The 22349-nt window shown below is 31.9% G+C and overlaps 1 protein-coding gene across 1 annotated transcript in view; it reads right to left on the reverse strand.

The window, feature by feature from the left end:
* The window catches only part of LOC122523377 (G1/S-specific cyclin-D2), a 36482-nt gene extending 18263 nt beyond the window's left edge, over nt 1-18219 (reverse strand). The window contains exons 1-2 of the mRNA XM_043645075.1: nt 16787-18219; nt 10341-10556 (exon numbers count right to left, since the gene is read on the reverse strand). Coding sequence (XP_043501010.1) covers nt 10341-10556; nt 16787-16987 — 417 coding nt within the window. The 5' untranslated portion in view covers nt 16988-18219. The remainder of the gene's footprint in view (nt 1-10340; nt 10557-16786) is intronic.
* Between the last annotated feature and the right edge of the window lie 4130 nt (nt 18220-22349).

Consider the following 22349-nt stretch of genomic DNA (forward strand, 5'->3'; position numbering starts at 1 on the left):
TTTTTATCCTGAAAGTAGATTCTTAATTAGGCAAAAAAATAAAAAAATAAAAGAGAAAGAAAAGGTTCGAAAGTTCGCATGGAAAGGCTAGTTCGTAAACGACCTCGAATCGGTCAGCGTCCTCGTAGAACGATGCCCTCACCATCAAACTATTTCTAAAACTTACAACACAAAATTCGTTTAAAGCGTACGTAACTTACATACATATGTATATATAACTATGTATGCGTGTATGTATCTTATAAACTTGTAATCAGGTTCTTGCAATGAATGAGAGAGAGATAGATAGAAAGAATTCGGTAATTTTTCATGATCCTGAATTCAGAATACTTTAATAGATAAGATTCATTATTTTCAATATGGCGGACGGATGGTTTCTTTTAAAAAGAATTTTAATTGATTCAAATTTAATCGTTTATTATTCATTTCAAAGTTTACTTTACATGTGGCGAAAAAAAAACAGATCAGTGTAATTTTTCATGATTCTGAATTGAGGATACTTTTTTCGAAACAAAATCATAGGTTGAATTCATTATTTCCAATATGGCGGACGAATGGTTCTTTTACAAAGTATTTAATTGATTAAAAGTTGATCGTCTATTACATTTCAAAGTTCTTTTTGTATATGACGAAAAAAAAAGAGAAAGAGAAGAAAGATACCTTTGTTAGAAAGCCGACATTTCGGCTTTAGACTCTTAACGATCATGGTCACGCACGCTTCGTAATGTCAGGAATCTACGAGAGGTATTAGACGAGTTCTAAGAAAAAAAAAACAAGGACGGTCGGCATATTGTTAATCGAATTTCGTTCGGTCTTCCTGCAAAAGAAGTTTATACTGACGGCGGTTATGGTGGGTCATAGTGGGGGACAAAAATTTCATACAATTTCTCGGTCACGTCTCATTCCGTAAACATCTACTACAGAATTAGAATTTGGAACGACAATTTTGAAATTATTTCGCAAAGACGTTTTATTATAATTCGAATGAATTGTAAGAAGAATTAAATCTATGGTGTAGTGATACGTAAATAGTATTACAAATTATTTGATTTGTTTATAAATAATAAATTCATTGTAGAGGGTTTTGAAATATTTTCAAAATTAAAATGAAATATAAATGAAGTTATATACGGTGTAACATTTAACACGAGAGACACCACCACCACCACCACCATGGGCATGCATAAACGTGGTATATTTGTTTTTTTCTTCTTCTGTACTCTTATCGAGGACAAGTAAACTTTTATCGCACTCGTCGTTTTACCACGATTTGAATTTTATCACTTCGACGACCCGTCACACACCATCCGCTTGTTCCCATAAGTATTTTAATATTCATGCTAAAAAAAAAGAACAAGAAGAGAAGAGAAAAAGAAGAAAGCCACTTCCGGTTTTTGCTTCGGCAATAAAAAAAAAAGGAAAAAAAAAAGTTTAGTTTCGCGAATTCTCTTAAATAAAACATCCATAAAGTTTTTGCGAAATGAATGGTCGAACCGAACCGAAGGAAGAAGAAGAAGAAGAAAAAATGAAAAAAATAAAAGGAAAGCAACGGGATTCGAGTACGCTTTTTTAACTTGGTTGCGTAACTTAGAAAGAAAGAATCGTGTGATTATTTTTTGCCAGCCCACCTGCGGGTCCCCTTTCTAATGAAATATCTAACGTGACTCTCAAGGATTCACTCTAGGAGTTGTTCCAAAGTTTTTAGCAAAACGTGAGAAGACACCTATACACACACATACACACACACATTTACTAACGTTTGTTCACATGAATATTCAACCAGGTACAAAAATTTCGTTTATGAGCTCTATGGGAAAACGTAGACTTAATAATACGGATTTAAAAAAGATGATCATTTGAAAATAATATTATTATTATTATCTTATTGTTAGCTATCAATTATATAAATTATATGCATTAATATATAATGCATATATAATTATATTATATATTAATATATATATATATAAATTTTTATATAAATGATCCCAATGATTTTTGTTTTACACGTAACTCTTTTAGAAGTTATTATTTATAATTAGTGTTGCTATTATTACTGAAATTTTAGAAACAAGTTGATTTTTACAAGTGTTGATTTAACAAAACTAACACTCAACCCCTATTAATCGCTTTTTACGACAAGCAGGGGATACTGTGGATATATTCAGTGTTCCTGATCCACAGGGAAATATATATATTATTAGTGGATAATTTAATAATAATTATATAAAAGAAAAAAATAATATTTAAGATAAATTATATATTTATTATTATCAACTAATCATATGTTTTATTATTTATTATTTCACTGTGACAGTTGATATACATGTATATTTTATTACTTTGAACAATTCTTCGAGTTAACTTTCTAATCGGCTCATAATTTTTCCGTATTAAAGAAATAAGAAGGAAATTTAAAAAAAATAAAGGAAGAAAGGAAGGAAATAACAACAAGAAGCAGCACCTGTTGCCGATGCAACAGGTTGCAACACATGATACCGCAACTTATTGCACTTTTATTTCATGAGGGAGGGGGAAAGAAACAAACACTCACGCACGCGTGCGCACAATAAAAAAAAAGAAAGAAAAAAAAATAAGCCACGAAAACGAAGAGGAAACAAAAAATTCAGCTTCAAGAAGCTCTTTGGTAAACAACAAACAAAAAAACACCCCCAATCTTACCCCCCTCCTCTTTCCAGCGAAGAGTAAAAAAAATGACAATAAAAAAAAAGAAAGAAGAAAAAAAAGGGGGAAAGAAAAATTAAGCGGAATTAAATATCGAGATACGTCGGAAGATAAGGAATGAATAAAAATTGGAAGGAAGTTGAGGAAAAGGTGCAAGCACGTGCATGCAGCAGTATACTGATCGCGTGCTCGAAATTAATTGTAAAGGGCAGGTGTATGGTTATCGTTGGTGTCTTGTGTCTTTCTACAGAGAGATAAAAACAAGAGAAAAAAATGACACTTGACTTTAACAGTGATGATGATCAAAACGATTTGAATGATTATGATTATGATGATGATGATGATGATGATGATGATGATGATGATGATGATGATGATGATGATGATGATGATGATGTTCATGATCACCATGATCACCATGATCACCCTGATCACCGGTATCATGCTCAAGATTTTCCCCATCAATATTTTATCCACTTTTCTATTCATTTTTGTTGACCTAATAGTTAAATACACGATAAAATAAAAAAATAAAATTAAAAATGAAATCTTTTTAGATTAAACATATGTTAATTAATTATACCTAATCGTTGACTGCTATAGTTATAGGAATTTGAATTGTTATAGGATTCATTTTCATTGTGATGCAGTATGATTGTTAATGTTAATAATATTCAAGTATTTAGAATCAATTGTTATTTATTTAATGTTATATAATTTAAAATTTTTGTAATTATTATTATGCATTATATACTTAATTATATATATACATTAGTATCATTATTAAAATTTTATAGTAACGACCAATTCATTCATTTAGCCTTTGTCTATTTTTTTCCCACTAATCGAAATATTTGTACTGTTCTACTGCAAATGTGTCAATATTAAAAAAAAAAATTAATAATAATTGATAATTTAGAAACAATAAAAGGATAAAACTAAAATAATAATTCAATGACCCTTTTTTTTTAAATAGAAGTCTCGAAGAAAACAGAAGGACTTCGGTTGTCGACTTTTTTTTCCCCCCACCCGTCTCTCTCTCTCTCTTTCTCTCTCTCTCCCTCTTAACCATAACAATAATCTTCAAAAAAAAACCCCCAGACGTATACAGACGTAAAGACACACGATGAAAAGAAAAAGAAGAATAAAAGGGAAAAAAAAGGGAGAAAACCTTGGCTTCCAGCTGGCTCTCCCTTTCTTTCCAAGTTAGAAAAAGGGCCATGTCGTTAACTTCTCTCTCATACTCTCATAGAAATTCGCGAGTACGTGTTTCGACTTCCGTACTGGGTTCAAAATAAAAAAAATAAAAAATAAAACACAAGAAAAAACGAAGAAAAAGAAGAAGAAGAAGAAGGAGAAAAAGATGATGATGACGATGAAAGTGATGGTGGTTATGGGGGAGGGTGATGGTGGAAAGGGGATGAAAGGGGGGAGGTGCATATTCATATAAGACATTTTAACTCACTTTCAGATGCAGCTGGCAATGCTCGGTGCAGTACACCGCTCACTCTTCTAAGGGGTCTTATGCTTGAGGACCCGAAGGGCTAAGGAAGGAGAAGGGCTAAAGGGGAAGGGAGGATTGGAAGGAAGAGAACGACGAGGACGCAGCTGGCTCTCACCTGCTCTCTCTTTCTCTACTTTTCTGGCTCTCTTAAACCAGCCGGCTGAAATATCTGCAAATACATGTATGCATTTGTGCATATACACATACACATACGTTTTGTAAGTAGTGTTGTGTAAGTATCTAAAATAAGTAATTCGGCGATAACGATTGTTAATCATTTACCTTGCTTTTCTTTTTGCAGTTTCTTAAAATAAATAAAAAAAAAGATTTATATATTGTTGATTGATGAATTTATTTTATAAATAAATTGTTTTCTTTTCCCAATAAAATTGATTTGATTGTAATTAACGAACGAAGTTAGTGTATTTAATTGTTAAACGTTTGATTTTTATTTTAATTTATATATAATTATAATAACATTTTAATAATAAATCTATGCATATACGCACGCGTGCATATTCATATAAATGTGTGTGTCAGTACTTAAAATAAAAAGAAAAAGATTTATATCGTTGATGAATTTATTTTATAAATAAATTATTTTCTTTTCTCAATAAAATTGATTTGATTTGTAATCGAAGGAAGTTACATATTTCATTGTTAAACATTTGATTTTGATTTTGATTTAATTGAATATAGCACATGCATATGCATGCACGACATATATACACACACGCATTTATACACGTGCGTATCCTGTTGTAAATTTAAAAGAGTATGAGTAAGTTCGAAAGAGAGAGAGAGAGAGAGAGAGAGAGAGAGAGAGAGAGAGAGAAGGTGATGTTAATCGTCGCGTAAAACAGTCGAAACAGTTGAAAGGATAATTGCTGTTTTCGTAGCAATTCCGTCACCCTGCAAAGCAATAAACCGAAGCAATACACTGTTGGCAAACACAAATACAAATACACACATACACAAACGTAACACACCGACAACACACTTGAACGCATCGTAAGCGAACGATGTGGGATGGTTTATAAGAACACCCGGCAATACAAGCACATTATTATATACGTGTAATTTGTAAGTGTTTGGGGTGAAGAATGGAGAGGGGAAGGGGGCTCGTGCTTGTCGAGTCGTGTAATAAAAACTTAAAAAACAGAAAGAGAAAGAAAAAAAGAAAAATGACTAATCATCGAAAAACAACGGGGAAATAGTAGGTGGCAAGTATAAGCGTGATCTGTTTGTGTGTGTTAGTTTATGCACCTGTAACACGCACTCTTGCACATATATGCAACAAGCACGAGTCAAAGTATACAAAACGTAACTTATTAACTCATGCACGAACGACGGTGCAAATTGTCTCTTGATAAATTGTCAAAACCTTTCATTTTTGTATTCATCTATTATATCAATAAACGAACCATGAATGAGTGTTACGTTTGAAAATGTAGTCACTATGAATTTTCTACGATAATACGAAAGGTTAGTCGAATTTTTTGGTAAGGTATTTAATTGTTATTTAATAATTTGTAATTCTTTAAATGATCAAATAATGTTTGATACTATTCGATTAAAAAATGTGAAAATAAAAGTTCGGATATTATATATTTGATTAAATCATAAATTAAGTATAAAATGTCTGATTTCAAATTTAAAGTAGGAGAAATGATCGAAAGTTTCATGCTTAATGACCTATATAATATATATAAATATTAATAATAATTATATATTAATTATTAATTTTAATTATATATTATATACTAGGATGAAACAAAAGTTCGTGTGTTTTTAAATTAATTTCACTTGCATATATAAAGTAAATTTATCGGCTACAATAAATTTTTGCACTTTTATCTGAAACAATGCAATAAACGTACAAACTTTTTATTCATCCTAATATATAAATATTATATAAATAAACATACAATTTATATCATATTATTATAATCCTAACAGAGTGAAATAATAGGTCGAGTTAGAGTCAACAACGAGTAACGATAAAACATCTGACAGATAATAACGATAATACACTATCATAGAATAGTAATAGTAATAGTAATAATAATTCTATATTATCATAGAAAAAACCCCTCCTCCCTCCCAGCCTATGGAAAAAAGAAAGAGAAATTGCGCTAGCTGTGTTCTCGAATGACCAACTCGAATGATAATGACTTCGTGATTACGTTACACACAGGTTATTAGTTATACCGTCTCTAACAGGTTTAGAATCACCGATTAGAAGAGAAGAAGAAAAAAAAGAAGAAGAAACCAGTTGTCCTTTGAAAAAAAAAGTTTCTTTCACTTTTTCTTTTTTTTCTTTTTTTTTCTTTTTTTTCTTTTTTTCTTTCTTTATTACCATTAACAAAAATTCGAACGAAGTTTCGCAAAATTCATTTGATAAAAAAAAACCAGAAACAGTCTAGGTGATGTTAGCTATAAATAATTATTTAAATTATAAAAAAACAACATATTTAATTTTTAAATTACATTATCTTAAAAATAAAAACTTTAAAAAACAAATACAATAATAATAATATTAATAATAATAATATTTTATTTCATTTCTTGTAACGTAATTTGTTCTTTAAGCAAAGTTTACAAATCTAATTTCAATTCTCTCTCGTGAAACTTATGCGAACTTATGCGTGTTCGGTTTAGCGTGTTTGTTTATACGACAATGTGTTTAAAAACACACGCATTTTAAACTTATCTATATCGCGAATGGAAATGATTGGCTACTGAAATCTGGGCTAACGGTTGAGTAGAAATTCTGAGGAAATCATATTTGGAATGAAATGAATAACAGAAAGAGAAAATAATGTTTATGCAATATGGAAAAGGTGAAGAGTGTTTTTTTTGTTGCTGGTGACAACTTTGCAAATCTGATTTTTTGATGTTGTGTTGTGTTGTTGTTTTTGTCTTTTAAACATACTTTAACTTTCACTTTCTTTCTATTAAAATTCCGTTTTCTTTTTTTTTTTTTGAAAACGATTTTGTATGGGATAAGAACGTGCCACGTAGCTTATGGGAATTTGTTTTATTTTATCTGGATCGTTCTCGAGAACCATTGCGAAGCGTAAACTGGATTAAATCATTCTCATTCTTTCATCTAACGTACACATACGCACACATATAAACGGATACACACCGATTTTCGTGTTTCGTAAGATTTCATTGCATATTTGTTCTGACGGAAACGAATAAAAATAAAGAAAGAAAGAAATAACATGTTATTCGATCTTTAATAAATTTGTAATTTAAAAAAAAAAACCGTTAACTTTGCATATCTTTTAGGTTAATTCCAATATGGCGTCAGGTGCTTGGCCAAAGTACGCAAGCACTTACGTACTTATTGATAACGAAATAGTATTTATACAAATTTTACGAACACTATATTATACTCTCTTCTATTCTCTTGTTAATAAAAACTAATTTAATTATTTAACAAATTATTATATAATTATTATAACAAATATAGAAATTTTACTAACAGAGTATATACTTTCTTTCTATTCTCTTGTCAATGATTAATTGAATTATTTAGTGATTTATAACGAGTATAATTATTTAACAAATTATTATAACAAATATAGAAATGTTTTACGAACATGCTATGTATTCTTTTTATTCTTCTGTTAATAATTAATTAAATTATCCAATGACTATGAACGAATAAAATTGTATATAATCAACATTTATTTTCTTATCTTTTAAATGTATAAAAAAAATATATTTTACGAAAAATCAATTAAATTGTTTAACATAAAATGAACTTCTAGATTACGTAACTGAATTAAAGATCGTTTAATGAAAAGAAATAAATAAAATACATTAAGTAAAAAATTCGATTGAAAAGATGAAGAATGGTCGTGCGTGTGTTAAGGGAGGACTCGTTTTTTTTTTCTCTTAAGAAAAGAAAGAAAAAGAAAGAAAGAAAGAAAAAAAATCGTATCTGTCATCTCGACCGATATGCTAATCTTATGAAAGTTTAATAGGAGAAATTTACGGTTATTTTCTGTATGTGAGCGGTCCTAAAAAAAGAAAAAAAAGAAAAACATTCCTAGGATGTAGTTGGATTGTAACGTTTCACGTTTTACAATGAATAAACCCTAAGCAAGAGAAAAAAAAATAGTCGAATTATACAGTTACCGTGCCGAAGTTCTACTTCGATTAATCGAAACGTATGCGCATAGAAAAAGAGAAAGAAAGAGAGAGAATGGTAAAAGATACTAGTAACACCAGTTATAATAATTGATCATCGATTTCGAACACCTGTTATTATTTTTCATATTTAATTTCTCATTTGTTTTTTGTTTTATGATTATTTTTTTTTTCTTAGAGATGCAATTAAATTAACACTAAATTTATGGACGTTTTGTTCATTATTTTTTCATGAATTACAAACTCAACAAATGTTTTTAAAAAACCAACATATGCTTTGAAAAAATAATATTAAGTTTTATCAAATTTTTAATGAGTCAAATTGGCTCAGTCCAGTAAATCTAGTTTTAATCAAATTTATTATTGGTAACAATTCGTTCGTGACTATATTTTTGTTTTTTTGAATAAACAGAATGAGATCTTTTTCTTTTCTTTTTTTTTTTGAGAATGCGACAGACCAACTCGGAGCAAACAAGCGATAGCTTGAGCAAGCCTAAATAGATAACGAGCTGATAGTAACATTATTTAATTTTCAGCGACTCTTGACAATCTTTCTCTCTCTCTCTCTCTCTTTCTTTCTTCCTCTTTTTGTATCTAATTATAAGTCACCGTATCTACATATAATAAATATATATATATATATATATATATACGATTTTTTGATTCGCATCATATTCGGTACTCAAAGATTATGATAAATTTTCTAATCCGTCTTGTCTACATTTTCTTATTAAACTTTTTTTAGATTTAAAATAGTCTCGAACTTATTGTTAATTAAAATGAGTTTTTGTTATAATCACATTGTATGCACGATTGCAATATAAATTAATAATAAATATTATGTACGAAAGTGGGGGGGGGGAGGAAGGTGTGTAAAGTTCTGAAACTTGTGTCGAAAAAATAAAAATAATTTTTATATTAGATTCAGAAGATTTTCAACCTATTCCCCCTTTATGCCGCGTGTGCATGAATCAAATAGAAGAAAAAAGAAAAAAACCATAAATTTGTAAATACAATAAAACAAAACGAATTTCTCGTTATTACCATTTTCTTTCTATCTTATTCTAACATAGTTTTTAAATACCAGAAATAAGGTTGTTTAAATAAAAATCATATTACGTATTCCAGGATGAAAATTTATCTGAAGAAGTAAAGAGGTAAGCAGAATGATTTTTTTTTCCTTTTTTGTTCAAACGAATACACGTAGAAGATACTACCTTACACGTATTACGTTTCCCAAATAAAATAAATAGAAATGAAGATCGTGAGTGAGTGTTTATGTGTGTGTGTGAGTGTAAATTCTTGTATGACCGAGAACTATCGAGTAACACATTATACTGAATTTGTCAAGAAGATTGAAACTGACGATATTGAGTAAGGCAAGTACAAGGGAGACACAATATTATATTTTCTTAACATTCTATTTTTAAGATCTACTAGTTGTATATCTACGATATCACGTTTTATACTCTTCCGTGTTAGAAATAAGAAAACAAATATTTATAATCCTACTACGAACTTGTTAGAAATCGATCGATTTACGTTGATAAAACCGGATAAAGTGCATTCATCGTGAAATATATTATAATACTTGAAAAAATATCAATTCAAACATAGTCTGAATCTTAAATGTTTGTTTCTAATATTAATGATTTTTATTCTAACAAAAAAGAAATGAATTGAATTTTGTTGTAAATTCTTTCTAAAAGGGATTTGATTATTTTCAATTGAGTTAAACCAAATGATTAATCCTAACATGATTTAAATAATACTACTACTACTACTAATAATAATAATAATGATAATAATAATAAATAAAATAAATACGCAAATGCGTGAAATTGATTTTAAGATTTTTCTACGAGTAAAATATTCGACACATTTTCAAATACGTAAACGAAAAATATATAATAAAATATATATATATATAAAATATAAAATTATTTGATAACATAACAATATTATAAATAAAAAAAAACTAATTTACCCAAAGGTCATCGAGAGTGATGGAGTTGTCCGTGTAGAAAACGAGAAGGTCGGCTTTTAACGGCGATGATTCTCGCAACTTGGAGGCAAGGAGTAAGCAGGCAGTTCCTAACAGCTGCAGCTGCGACTTCCTGATCGGGCAGACCGAAAGGAACCTGTCGACGTAGTTCATCGATAGGGGGAATACCTCCTCTTGGCACTTTTGCTCCTCGCATACCTGTAACCCATCCAACAATTCCATTTATAATTTTATACAAGTTACAAACTTAACATTTTCACGTTAACTTTCAATTTTAAATCGAATTATTTCAATTTAATTTCTTTTCCAATTAATTTTTGCGTTTGAGTGCTTGACTTTATTTTCTTTCTTTTTTACATTACATTCATCAGAGAATTATTTTAGCCTTTTAGGTAGGGAGGGTATTGAAAGAGCGAAAATAAAAAAAAAAAAATAAGAAAAAAAATGTTGAATGAATGAAAAATATTTGTAAGATTTCGTAATAACTTGCGAAGGTCAACAAGGATATATGGTCACTTCTGGATGGTTCCTATAATGTCGTTGACCTTGACAACGTGTTATCTTCGATCTCCTAAATTTTCTTATTTTAAGACTCGGAATTGACGGTAAACTATACTCGTGTATATTAAAACGTATACGAGATGAGAGTTCCTAATTAATTTTTTATAAAATCAATCATTTTATTTCGAGACTACGTAGAAACCAAGTATTTTTTTTTTCTATTAAAACATTGAAACGAGATTAAAAAGCGTTACGGATAATTATTAATAAATTTTCTAAAGATCACGTTTAAGAACTCGTGAAATATTATTCACAAATTTTGAGGCCATCTCGTATACAAGAAATAAGCAAAACATGTTTGGAAAAATTTGATCAATGCACCACTTGGTTTAAAAGGTTAAAATGCATAACGTTCCGCTACGTTTGACCTTTTTTACGCTTCAAGATTAACTTTATCGTTCTGTCGTTCAGTCAACTCGAGATTATTGTTCGTGTCTCTAACGTAAAGCTAATGTAACACCCTTTAAATATTCCGCAATACGAATATTAAGGACACCGTGTATGTTGTATTTTAAAACACCGTACATTTTTTATTTAATTTCTTTTTTACAAATATTCTCTAATAAACGTTCGTATACTTGCGAGAAAGTAAAATTGTATAATTATTAATTCATTTATTTAATTTGTATTCACAAAATGACGTTTAATATTTAATACTACTATTAATAGTGATACAAATATCAAGAAAATTATGTATAACGTAAAAGAGTAGTATCGTAGTAGCTGACGAGTTTTTTTCCTTTTTTTTTTTAAAAGGTGAAATTATGACACGACTGCTATATTTAAAGACCCCGAGCCACGATACGTGGGAAGAAGAAGAAGAAGAAGAAGAAGAAGAAGAAGAAGAAGAAGAAAAAGAAGAAGCACGTGCGCTATAATCGTGGAAAGTAATCTAACAGAAAGACAGTATTATATTCGTGTGAATAAATATCTCGTGCGTGGTTATTTATAATTTGCTTTTCGAACAAAAAGAAAAAAAAATACAAGAGAAAAATTTCTCTAAAATCTAAATTGCATAATCGGTGGCACCAGAAAAAAAGTATTTCGATGATTTTTTAAAAAACAATTATTCCTTTTCTCTATCTCGAAATTATTTAAATTAGTGATTAAAAAGTTTGTAATTCAACGAGATAATTTTATAATCTGAAACAAAACAATTTTAAAATATAATAATTAATTTTGAAAATAACTTTAAGTATTTTTAGACCAGCCAACAAACTTTTTTTGGATTCTACTTTGTAATTCGTGTCATTTAAAACAACTTTATTATCTGTTATCTCTATCTTTCTCTCTTCCCCTTACACGCACAAAAATGTTTCGTAATCAAGATAACGAGAGACAAAAAAAAGGCTACGTATTTTTAGATAGTCGAATAAACGAGATAGTATTAACGAGAGTAAGAAAAAGAGTACATACATATTTGTAAAATATCTACACATGCATTGTGTCTACACCTTAAAAAAGATAGAGATAGAGATAGAGATAGATAGATAGATAGATAGATAGATAGATAGAGAGAGAGAGAGAGGGAGAGAGAGAAAGAGAGAGAGAACAAACATAAGTTTCTTCTACGTATGTGTAAATAATAAGAAGTACATAGTTTTATAAATTATGGAACGATCGTGAATTATCTTTGGTTCGATGCCTTAAGGTGATTCCACACGCGAGAAACACGAACCACGTCGACTTATTGAGCGTGACCAATGATTTTTACCCTTCTAAATTAGTCCCCCCCTTCCTCACGCAACAAGAGACCTATCACAGCTAATTAAAACCCCCGTAGAATAGCAAACTATCTTCTCGTTCATCTTCGTCCAACTTTATCTTTCCCATTTTTTTAATTGGCAATTTACACACTACGGTGTAAACATTTAATTTATTATTTAATTTATCTCTTTTATATTTTTCAATATACGTATTTGGAAAATTTTGAAACGATTATTCTCTCATTTAAACAGGACCCTCCCAACCCCTTCTCCATAGAATTAGAATAAAAGATATTTTATTGTTTATGAAATAAAAAAAGTACGATTGATAAATTTAATTATAGTAAATTATGAAAAATGTATTTCTGTATATTGTATAAAATATGAATTATAAAAAAAAAACATTGTTACCGATCGTCGATATTCTTAAATATCCGGTTTCTTTACAACTGAATGTTCCGCGTTCGTCGTTCCTCTTTTTTGGTGACATAAAAGGAAACAGAAAGGAAAAAAGAGAGAGAGAGAGAGTGAGATTGAATAGGAAAGATCACGAAATCGGTAAGAAATCGTCGATTATCGCGCATCTGTTCAAACATTAACCGAAAGCTGCGTTTAAGTACACCTTTGGTAATCTTTCTTCGATGTAAAGGAGAAACGACACATTCTGTTTCTCCGATAAAAATACAACTTTACTTGATATAATATATTCATGCTATCGAGAAACTTTGCAGAAACTCGATCTCGTTACTTTTCTGCTACCTGCTTTCTACCTTATATTAAACGATTGAACAAAGGAACGTTCATGAAACTGAACCGACATTATCCAGATCTCATTTAAAAGAAAATTAGAAAAAAGTTATTAGTCGAATATTTAATTGAACGAAGGAACAAACGAACGAGAATGGAATCGGAACGAAGTATTCCATCTTTTATATCGTAATTTCTAAATACTAATAATGGATGTTATCTACGAGTAAAAATAATTAATCGATGAATCATTAACTGTATTATCTCTAATCCTAAATCACATAGGGGACGATTCGTATGGTGAAATAAGACAGTACGATGTACATCAAGTCACGTTCGAGACTTGTCGGGAGAATAGCTGCATGCATACTTCAAGGTCATCTTAAAGAATCTACCAAGCGTTGCAATTACTCCGTAGCCACGATGTGTTTCGCAAAATGAAAGTTGCAATTTCTAATATATTTAAAGTATACGTATATGCGTGTACATATATATAATATAGATAATGTATATGTCCCTTGTCTGTCTCTTTATCCTGTTACACACATCGCAAAGGTATATCTTCAATTCTATCTATCTCTCTCTTTCTATCATTCAACTATCCATTTCACGGCTCGTCTAACATAAAATCTCTTTCGCGTGACGTCTTATTGTAAGGAAGGTTACAATTATCAAAGACTTTCACGTGTCACGCAATGTTTGATTATTACGTTTGCTCGAAAGTATCGAAAATTAATGGGAAAGTGGGAAAAAATAAAAGAACAAACATGGCGCCGGTTTAACGTATAACAAGTATTGACACGTAATAGAAATGTTGTTATTAGATTATAAACAAAAGTAACGAATAATAAGACGAAAAAAGAAACATGCATATAACTTGATAAAAAATAATGATAAATATATAGCATAAAATAATGAGAGAATTAGCGTAGTAAGTTGTATACACACACACACGCACACACAGCAGGTTTGGGATTCGGCTGACCGCCTGTAGACGAAGGAAGACGAAGGAAGACGAAGAAAGAAAGAAAAGAGATGGAGTAGTAGTAGGAGTGGGAGGAGTGGGGAGAGAAGGCGAGGTAACGCGAGAACAGACGAACGGCGGCGCAGCGGGGCGGAGTGAGACGAGGAAAGCCGAGCTGAGACGAGCCGAGAGAGAAAAGGAGTTCCGAGTTGAGAGTGGAATTTGCTGACGCGCAGCCGAGCGCCGGCAACGCAACGTGGCGGCTGTGTGCTGTGTGCCCGAGGCCCCAGTCAGCCTTTTAAATGCCTCTAGTTTAAATGTCCAAGCCTCGAGTAAGCAACGAATGAACTTCTTTTACCAACCTCTCTCTCTCTCTCTCTCCGCTCTCGCTCTTTTCGCTTTCGCTCTCTCTCCTCTCTCTCTAATACGTGCTACGCTTTTTTCGTTCGTGTACAACACTTTTTCTTTATTTTTTCTTCTTTACAAATTCAAACATTATTTTGATTTTTTTTTAACGAATGAGAGTAGAGAGAAAGAAATAGGACGAAGCGGTTCGAACGGAAGGAAAGGGAATACATATATTTGTTGCCATATTTGTAAACGGAAGGAAATCCGGACATCGTTGTCGAGAAGCTCTTGATAGGAATTTTATATTTAAATTATGAGATGTACGTTTATACTTTTTTCTTCAAATTTAAGTTTATATAAATTCATGGTTCGTTTGGAAGATTATTTTTTATATTATACGCGATTTTGTCTCTTTACTAATTTTGATTTAACCAAAAACACGCAAGCGCAAATTGCGCTAATCGCTGGAACGATTAGTATTAATTTGAAAGCATTTCCACTTAATTAAATATCATGTTTTGACTATCTAATCTGACTTAAAACTTATCGTATTGATTTTTATTCATTGAATCGTTCCTCTATCAAAGTTAGTTCGTTCGTTCACAAGTTTTTCTACTTCTACTATGACTAATACATTTCTATTTAAAGTTTTAATACGATATCCTCCATTCATTTAGAATTATTAACATAACCGCGTTGAAAATAAAAAGAAAGATCGGACTTTACGAAAGAGGATCTAAAGTTATATCGAAAGATCGAGAAATTAGTTTGGTAAAGTTTGTCGAAATGAAATTTCATTTCGACCTTATTGAGACCAAAGATAGGGGGGGCGGTACGGTGTGGAGAGGATGGAGGGGAGAGGAGGGAGGGGAGAGGAGTAGAGGTGAAGGTTCGTCGTCAGCGATAACAATTTTGTCAACGAATCATCTTCGGCAGTGTATTATCTTCCTTTTCTTATCGCATACTGGAATTTAAACTGAATGGAAAAGAGATGACACTAGTACGAGAAAAAAATTAAAACGTCAAAATAATCTACGAAAGGAAAAAACTATTTAACAAATGTAAGACATAAATAAAGTGAACTGTATTTGTTAATGACGTAAAAAGAAAAAGAAAAAAATAAATAAATCTTCTCAACAGGTGCTTAAAAGAAAACCTAGGAAGTTACAAAATTATTATCACCGTTTCTTCAACTAGAAAAACTTCTTTAAGTTTAGCAAGCAGATTTTTAAACTCGGAAACGAAAAACGAAACGTGGTGTGGTCATTTAATGTGAAGCAAAAAAAAAACTCGAATAAAATAACGTAAAAAAAAAATGAGGAGAACCGCAAATGTCCATATATATATCGTTTTGTTTCTTTTTCTCGCACGGAATCACGTTCTTACATTCTTTAGGGTTTACCACGAACGTCATAAGAGCGTCAACATTTTAGACAAATATAGAAAAAGGTAGTGTTACTCTAATAAACTTGGTGTGCTTCGAAGACGTGGTCCATTTTGTAACGGAAGTGACCGACACCAACTCGAAGAGAAGAAGAAGAAGAAGAAGAAGAAGAATCTATTTTTTCTTTTTCTCGCACGGAATCACGTTCTTACATTCTTCCCGGTCATTCAAACGATAAATCGTAGACAAATAAAAAAGGTAGTGTTACTCTAATAAACTTGGTGTGCTTCGAAGACGGTGTCCATTTTGTAACGGAAGTGACCGACACCAACTCGAAGAGAAGAAGAAGAAGAAGAAGAAGAAGAATCTATATAAATTATCGAAATAATATATCGAAACTATTATTTTCCCATAATTTCCCTGGTCATTCAAAACGATTAAATCGTATCAATAATTTATAACAGCTCTGACCATAATATAATAAATTATAATTAAAATATAAAATCATACAATATTATTATTATTATTATTGCAATCATATCAATGAATGGTTTTTGATTGTGAATTCTATTTTTATTCGTTGTCACAATTATTCGGATGAAAATGAATCGTAAAATTTGTTGAGATAAGAAGATGAAGAAGACACGTGGACCGAAGAAATGCTTAAAAAAGAAGACGATGAAAGTTTATCGAGAGACACTTTTAATTTAAAGCTTACCTCTAACATCCACTCGGCTACAACTTTGCGCATATGCGGTGAGATATCCTTCTGTACGCACTCAAAATATGATCTGTTTGGTACATAAGTTTCTTCCGTCTTCAATAGATTATGTAAAACCCGATCATCTTGTACCAAAGCTGGATCAGCATAAGCCCTGCACTCGGTATCGGTTGATCGTTCGCAACAAAGTAGATCCATGATTGATTAATTAATTAATTAATAATATTAATTAACTTCGACAAACAATATATATTCACGCCAGAGAAAATGAATCTTCTTAAATTGTTTACTCGTATGTGGGGTAATAAACTCTTCGTATCCTGTGTGGTTTTGATTCTCAAATGTCTCTTACGATTCGATATTTTTAAATCACAAATTGATTTTTATGGAATTATTTTGGTCTTCCCTTATTTTCTTCTTCTTCTTCTTTTTCTTCTTTCTATTCTCTCATTCGTGTATTATTATTCTCGCAATTTTTGTCTTTGCGAGAGTAAACTGTGTCGGGAAGGGAGATGATAAAGAGAGAAAGACAAATTAAATAAGTGAACGGATTTAAGCAGAAGTGAAGTAAGAGTATTGAGTTTCCTAGTCTTTTATAGTAACTTCTTCTATTCGTGATTTCTCTTGCAACGAGATTTTTTTTTCTCTCGGTTTCTAAACGGTCGCACTTGGTACACACTGATTATCACTGTAATTATAACACGCAAGTCAAAAAGAAATATATAATATCTGTGCGCGTTTAGAGAAAATATGGAAATAATAATAATAATAATAATAATATATAAACGTTTTTCTGTTGTCTTTGGTAAACACCTAGGAGGAGGAGGGGTATATATATGCGGAAAGAACACAAATGTTAATTAGTTTCGATTGGTGTACGATTTAACGTGATAGATCGATTTATGCACGAAGAGAAGATTCGATCGAAGATATTTAATAATACTTTGTCTCTCCACCGAAGAACAAACAAATTGGAATATATATATATATATATATCTGTATAAGAAAGAAACCCCCCCAAAAAAAAGAAGAAAATAAATACGAGCCACGAGGAGGACGTTGAAGATATATAATCTGTATATTACAATGTATCTGTATCTTTATTGTTATCTTTTTTTTGTTTGCTTTATCCCCTAGTCTCTTCCGTATAGAAGGAATATGACAATCTATCGGATATATATTCTCTTTTTCTAATTCTTTTCTTCTTGGTGGGGTTACTCTTCTGGTCGTCGAGAACGATGGATGATGTCTTCTCTATAGAGAGAGAGAAAGATATTTGTATGTATGTAAGTAGGTATGTACCGTAGACGTATATGTAACCTCTGCTATCCTCGGCCGTTGATCTTTTCCTCGAACGTCGTCCTCTGTCTCTTCCTCAAATTCTCACTCTCTCTTTCTCTCTCTATTTTTTTCTCTCTTTTTTATATCAATGAAATAAATAATACGTTAAATATTCATATGTTATATATGTATGAGTTATTCTCTCGATAATATATATATATATATATGTGTATATATATATATGGAAACGCGTGTATAATATACGTTGAATATGTACGTATGATTGCAAGATTAAAGACATCTGTTGTGTCTATTAAATTGATGATGGATTTTATTAAAAACAAAAAAAGAATAAACGAAGAAACGAACGTCAGAAACAAAGGAACGACAACAATTATCCCGTTGGGTTGAAATAACACTCGCAGAGCTGTTGGTGGCTGTATGTTTCGTTCGATGCGCCCTTGTGGATATTTAAATGTCTCTTGACGGATGCGAAAGCGTGCTTCCGTCCTTGTTCACTCACAACACTAAGTTCCTCTAACAACCTGACACTGGCGACTTACCAGGTCTTAATGCCGACGCTGCCGGCTCGACGGTAACGGCTCGTACAAAGTTCCCCTTCTATTGGGACTTTCTATACCCCCACCACTCGCTCGGCGCCAGAGGCGGCGGCTAGTCACGTGACCCGGCCCCCACCAGCCAGGCGCCAGAGCCGAGCCGGCCAGTCACGTGACTCTCACACAGACCCAACTTTTCCCACCACCGCCACCACCACCACCACACCATCGCCCACGAGACAAGACCGACCGAACACCCCCCACCACTCGGTCCTTCCAATATCGGCGCCAGTTCGTTGATCGCTCGAGACGGTGAACGGGCTGAGAGGGGATTTTTACTCTCTTCATCTTTCTCTCTCTTTCTGTCTTTCTTTCTCCTTTCTTAGAGAGGCTTTATCTTCATTTCCATCGGTCTTTCTCTCTCTCTCTCTCTCTCCTTCTCTCTCTTTCTTTCTTCGTCTCGTCGTCTTTTGCATCGTGTAAAGGGGACCACTGGTTCGAGCTGCTCGACTATAACAGGGCCGCTGCTACCTTCCTTCGTCGTTCGGTTTCCAGGGACGTCTCTTATTCCCTTGGTTACCCTTCTCCTATCAACTTTCTCTTTCGAGTATTTTTTCAATATTTTATCTTCTTCTTCTTCTTTTTTCCATTTACAGAGAAGAAGGATGAATTTTGTGAAAATCCGTAGGAATGTTATTTATTTCGTCGAGATAATTTTCGATGACGTTTAAAATACCACGCGAAATGTTAGAAGTGACAACGTGGCGCGAAACCTGTTGCTCGTTACGTGTGCGCATATTATTTCACATTATTCTACAAATCGTTTAGATTTTTCTTATTGACATTAGAGATTATAATTATTATAATTATAATTATTATTATTATTATTATTACGCGCGTGTCAAGGTTTTTAACATATCGACGTATCGTTCACACGTAAAAAAAATGAAGAACGTAAATGTGCTTTCCCTTTGGTAGGAAAAGGAATTTTACGTCGTCGCATCGAGTTGTAAATTTATTCCAAAATAAAAAGAGAAAGAAAAAAGAAGAAAAGAAAGGATGGGGAAAAAGAGAGAGAGAGAGAGAGAGAGAGAGAGAAAAGTAAAATCGTCTGGACAAGGCACGTGAGTAGGATGATCGCACGATATCGAAAGGAAGAAACGTTTCGTGAGAACGTTCACGAATTATTATACTCGGGGGTAGAAAAAGGAAGGTACATAAGTATACTACAAGTAAGTAGCTATGCGATGATGACCTTGGGTACTTGAACAAGAGGATCCGGCACTGGCCTCAGGGGCAGCTCGGTCGAGTCCGGTCCCATTCGCTTTCGTTCGTTCGTTCGCACGAGGTGGAACTCGGAACAACTCTTCCACATTGTTCCATGGTGTCCAACACTACATTTTTGACTTTTTTAATTTGATTAGAAAAGATCTTAATATTAATTTTCTTATTAAGAATGATCTGTCAATTTTACACATTTCGCTTATCGGAAACGATGAAAAAGAAAGTGATAAATAACACACACACATTTCAGGTTTCCTATTCAAAAATTTTTGTTGTCCAAGAAAAGGAAAAAGAAACTGAAAAACTTCGTTAACGGTTTCCATTTTAACATTTTTTTTTAATTTAAGGAGAAATAAAAAGAAAAAAAAAGGTAAAAGGTTATGATTTTTTACTGCATCAACGAAAGATCGTTTTCCTGTAAGCACGTGGCATTTAAGAGAAAAAAGTGTCATTGGAGATATCTTACACACGCGTATACTCTTCCCGACAAGATGGCTAACGGTTAGGATTCCTTCCAAAAATGGTGCCGCCATTTTCGAATCTACGAAAAAGATATCTTTCTGAATCAATCGAAATTTCTCTGATGTTACTCGGGGTGACATGGGAATCATTTAAATCAGCTTTTACTTTTCTATCTTACGAGCTTATGAAGTGGTGGAATGTTTCCGTTGTAAGGATTTTCACGCGAACCTGATAACTTATAATTTCTTCGGAATAGATCCACATAATTTCAATCGATTCGATCTAGGACAAGTTTATTTCTATCATCTAATTTAAAAAATAAATTAAAACAGGAAACGTATTCATTGGTGTAGGAACTGTTCGCTTTCTCCCACCTGCTTGACGCAAAGTGTAATTAATTGAAAAATAAAATTATTTCCTATTCGATTTAATTAATTAATTAACAACAAATTTTTGTATTAAAACTTTTAATAAATTTAACTAACTTTCAGTTACTTCTGGTATTTCCAATTAGAACAGGGCCTCGCGAAATATAGAAACGGGTTTGCAAATAGAATTGAGTAAACCAACGAATTAGAAGAGAAGTAGAAAAATAGAGATAGATTAACGTAATGAGTAAGACGGAGATAAAAATAGACAAATATTATAGAAGAGAGAGAGAGAGAGAGAGAGAGAGAGAGAGAAAGAGAAGAGGGAAGTGATAAAGATAGATAAATAAAATGAATGATACAGAGACAGAAATATATATATATAAAATGAATGAAAGATAGAGAATAGAGGCAAACGTAGGATAAGAAACGAACGAGAAAGGTTCGGAGATCCCTGAGATCGAAGTTACTTTTAAAAGCGTAGGAGTGGGAATGTCCTTCGAGAATGAAACACTCGTGGCTTATGTGTTCGTCTTGTCTCGCGTTTACGCGTACTACGCGGCTTACTACACGTAGTGTTACTACACACAATGCCGACGTGTAATTCGCATGTATTCTTGACTCCCAATCACGACCGGATGTACTCCGTATAGGTTAGCTTATACTATACGTGTCATCTCTCTTTAAATGTATTTTATTCTACATATATGTATACACACAACATACACACACTTAAATACATCTATGTATTAACGTGTGAATGTATAATTGTATATACGTATACAACACATATGTGTGTGTATGAATGTATTTACGTACGCTATGTCCAATATAGAGTGAGAGAGAAAGACGAAATGATAATATGTGTGTGTGAGTATGTGTGGTTAAAGAATAAACGTATATATATGTGAATGTATGATTGTACACGTATATGAACATAAGAATGTATGCGTTATACGAATTTATTTATGTACGCTATATTGGTGACATCGAGAGGAGCATATCCGATGGAATAAAAAAAAAAGAAGTATGCGAGTATGGAGAGTATATGTGAGAGTATGCGTGATGAAAAGAAGAAAACGTTTCGTCTACGTTCCCCGTTCCTTACGATTAGAGACGAGAACTCGGTCGTTACGAATGCTCGCTTTGGTTACATATAGTATTCCTTTCTCAACACAACTACTACCAACCTACGCTCATTCTCGCTCCCTATACGGATGAGTAACCTTAAACAGGATGACGAAGATAGTAGTCCTGGGAGAAAACTACGAAGAAAGAACCTCAATCGGATTTTATATCCTACTTTGCGATTTTTACAATAAGATCGATCCTAATTAATCTGAACGAATCTTTAATGATTACAATTTTTTCAAAGTTAACTTTTATAATATGTCTATATAAACGTTTATTTATTATTCATTATATTTTGAAATAATTCTAATAACAATAATGAGAGAGTATGAAAATTAGATGAGAATAATATAAATACAATATTATATAATATTAAAATATAAATAGAAAAAAATATTGTCGACAATAATTACAATGTCTACAATCAAAACCTGTATCCAAGTCTTACTTTTCATTATCGATATTTAAATTTCCCGC

This window comes from Polistes fuscatus, unplaced genomic scaffold, assembly GCF_010416935.1.
Source record: "Polistes fuscatus isolate 324 unplaced genomic scaffold, CU_Pfus_HIC Scaffold6, whole genome shotgun sequence".
Classification (NCBI taxonomy): domain Eukaryota; kingdom Metazoa; phylum Arthropoda; class Insecta; order Hymenoptera; family Vespidae; genus Polistes; species Polistes fuscatus.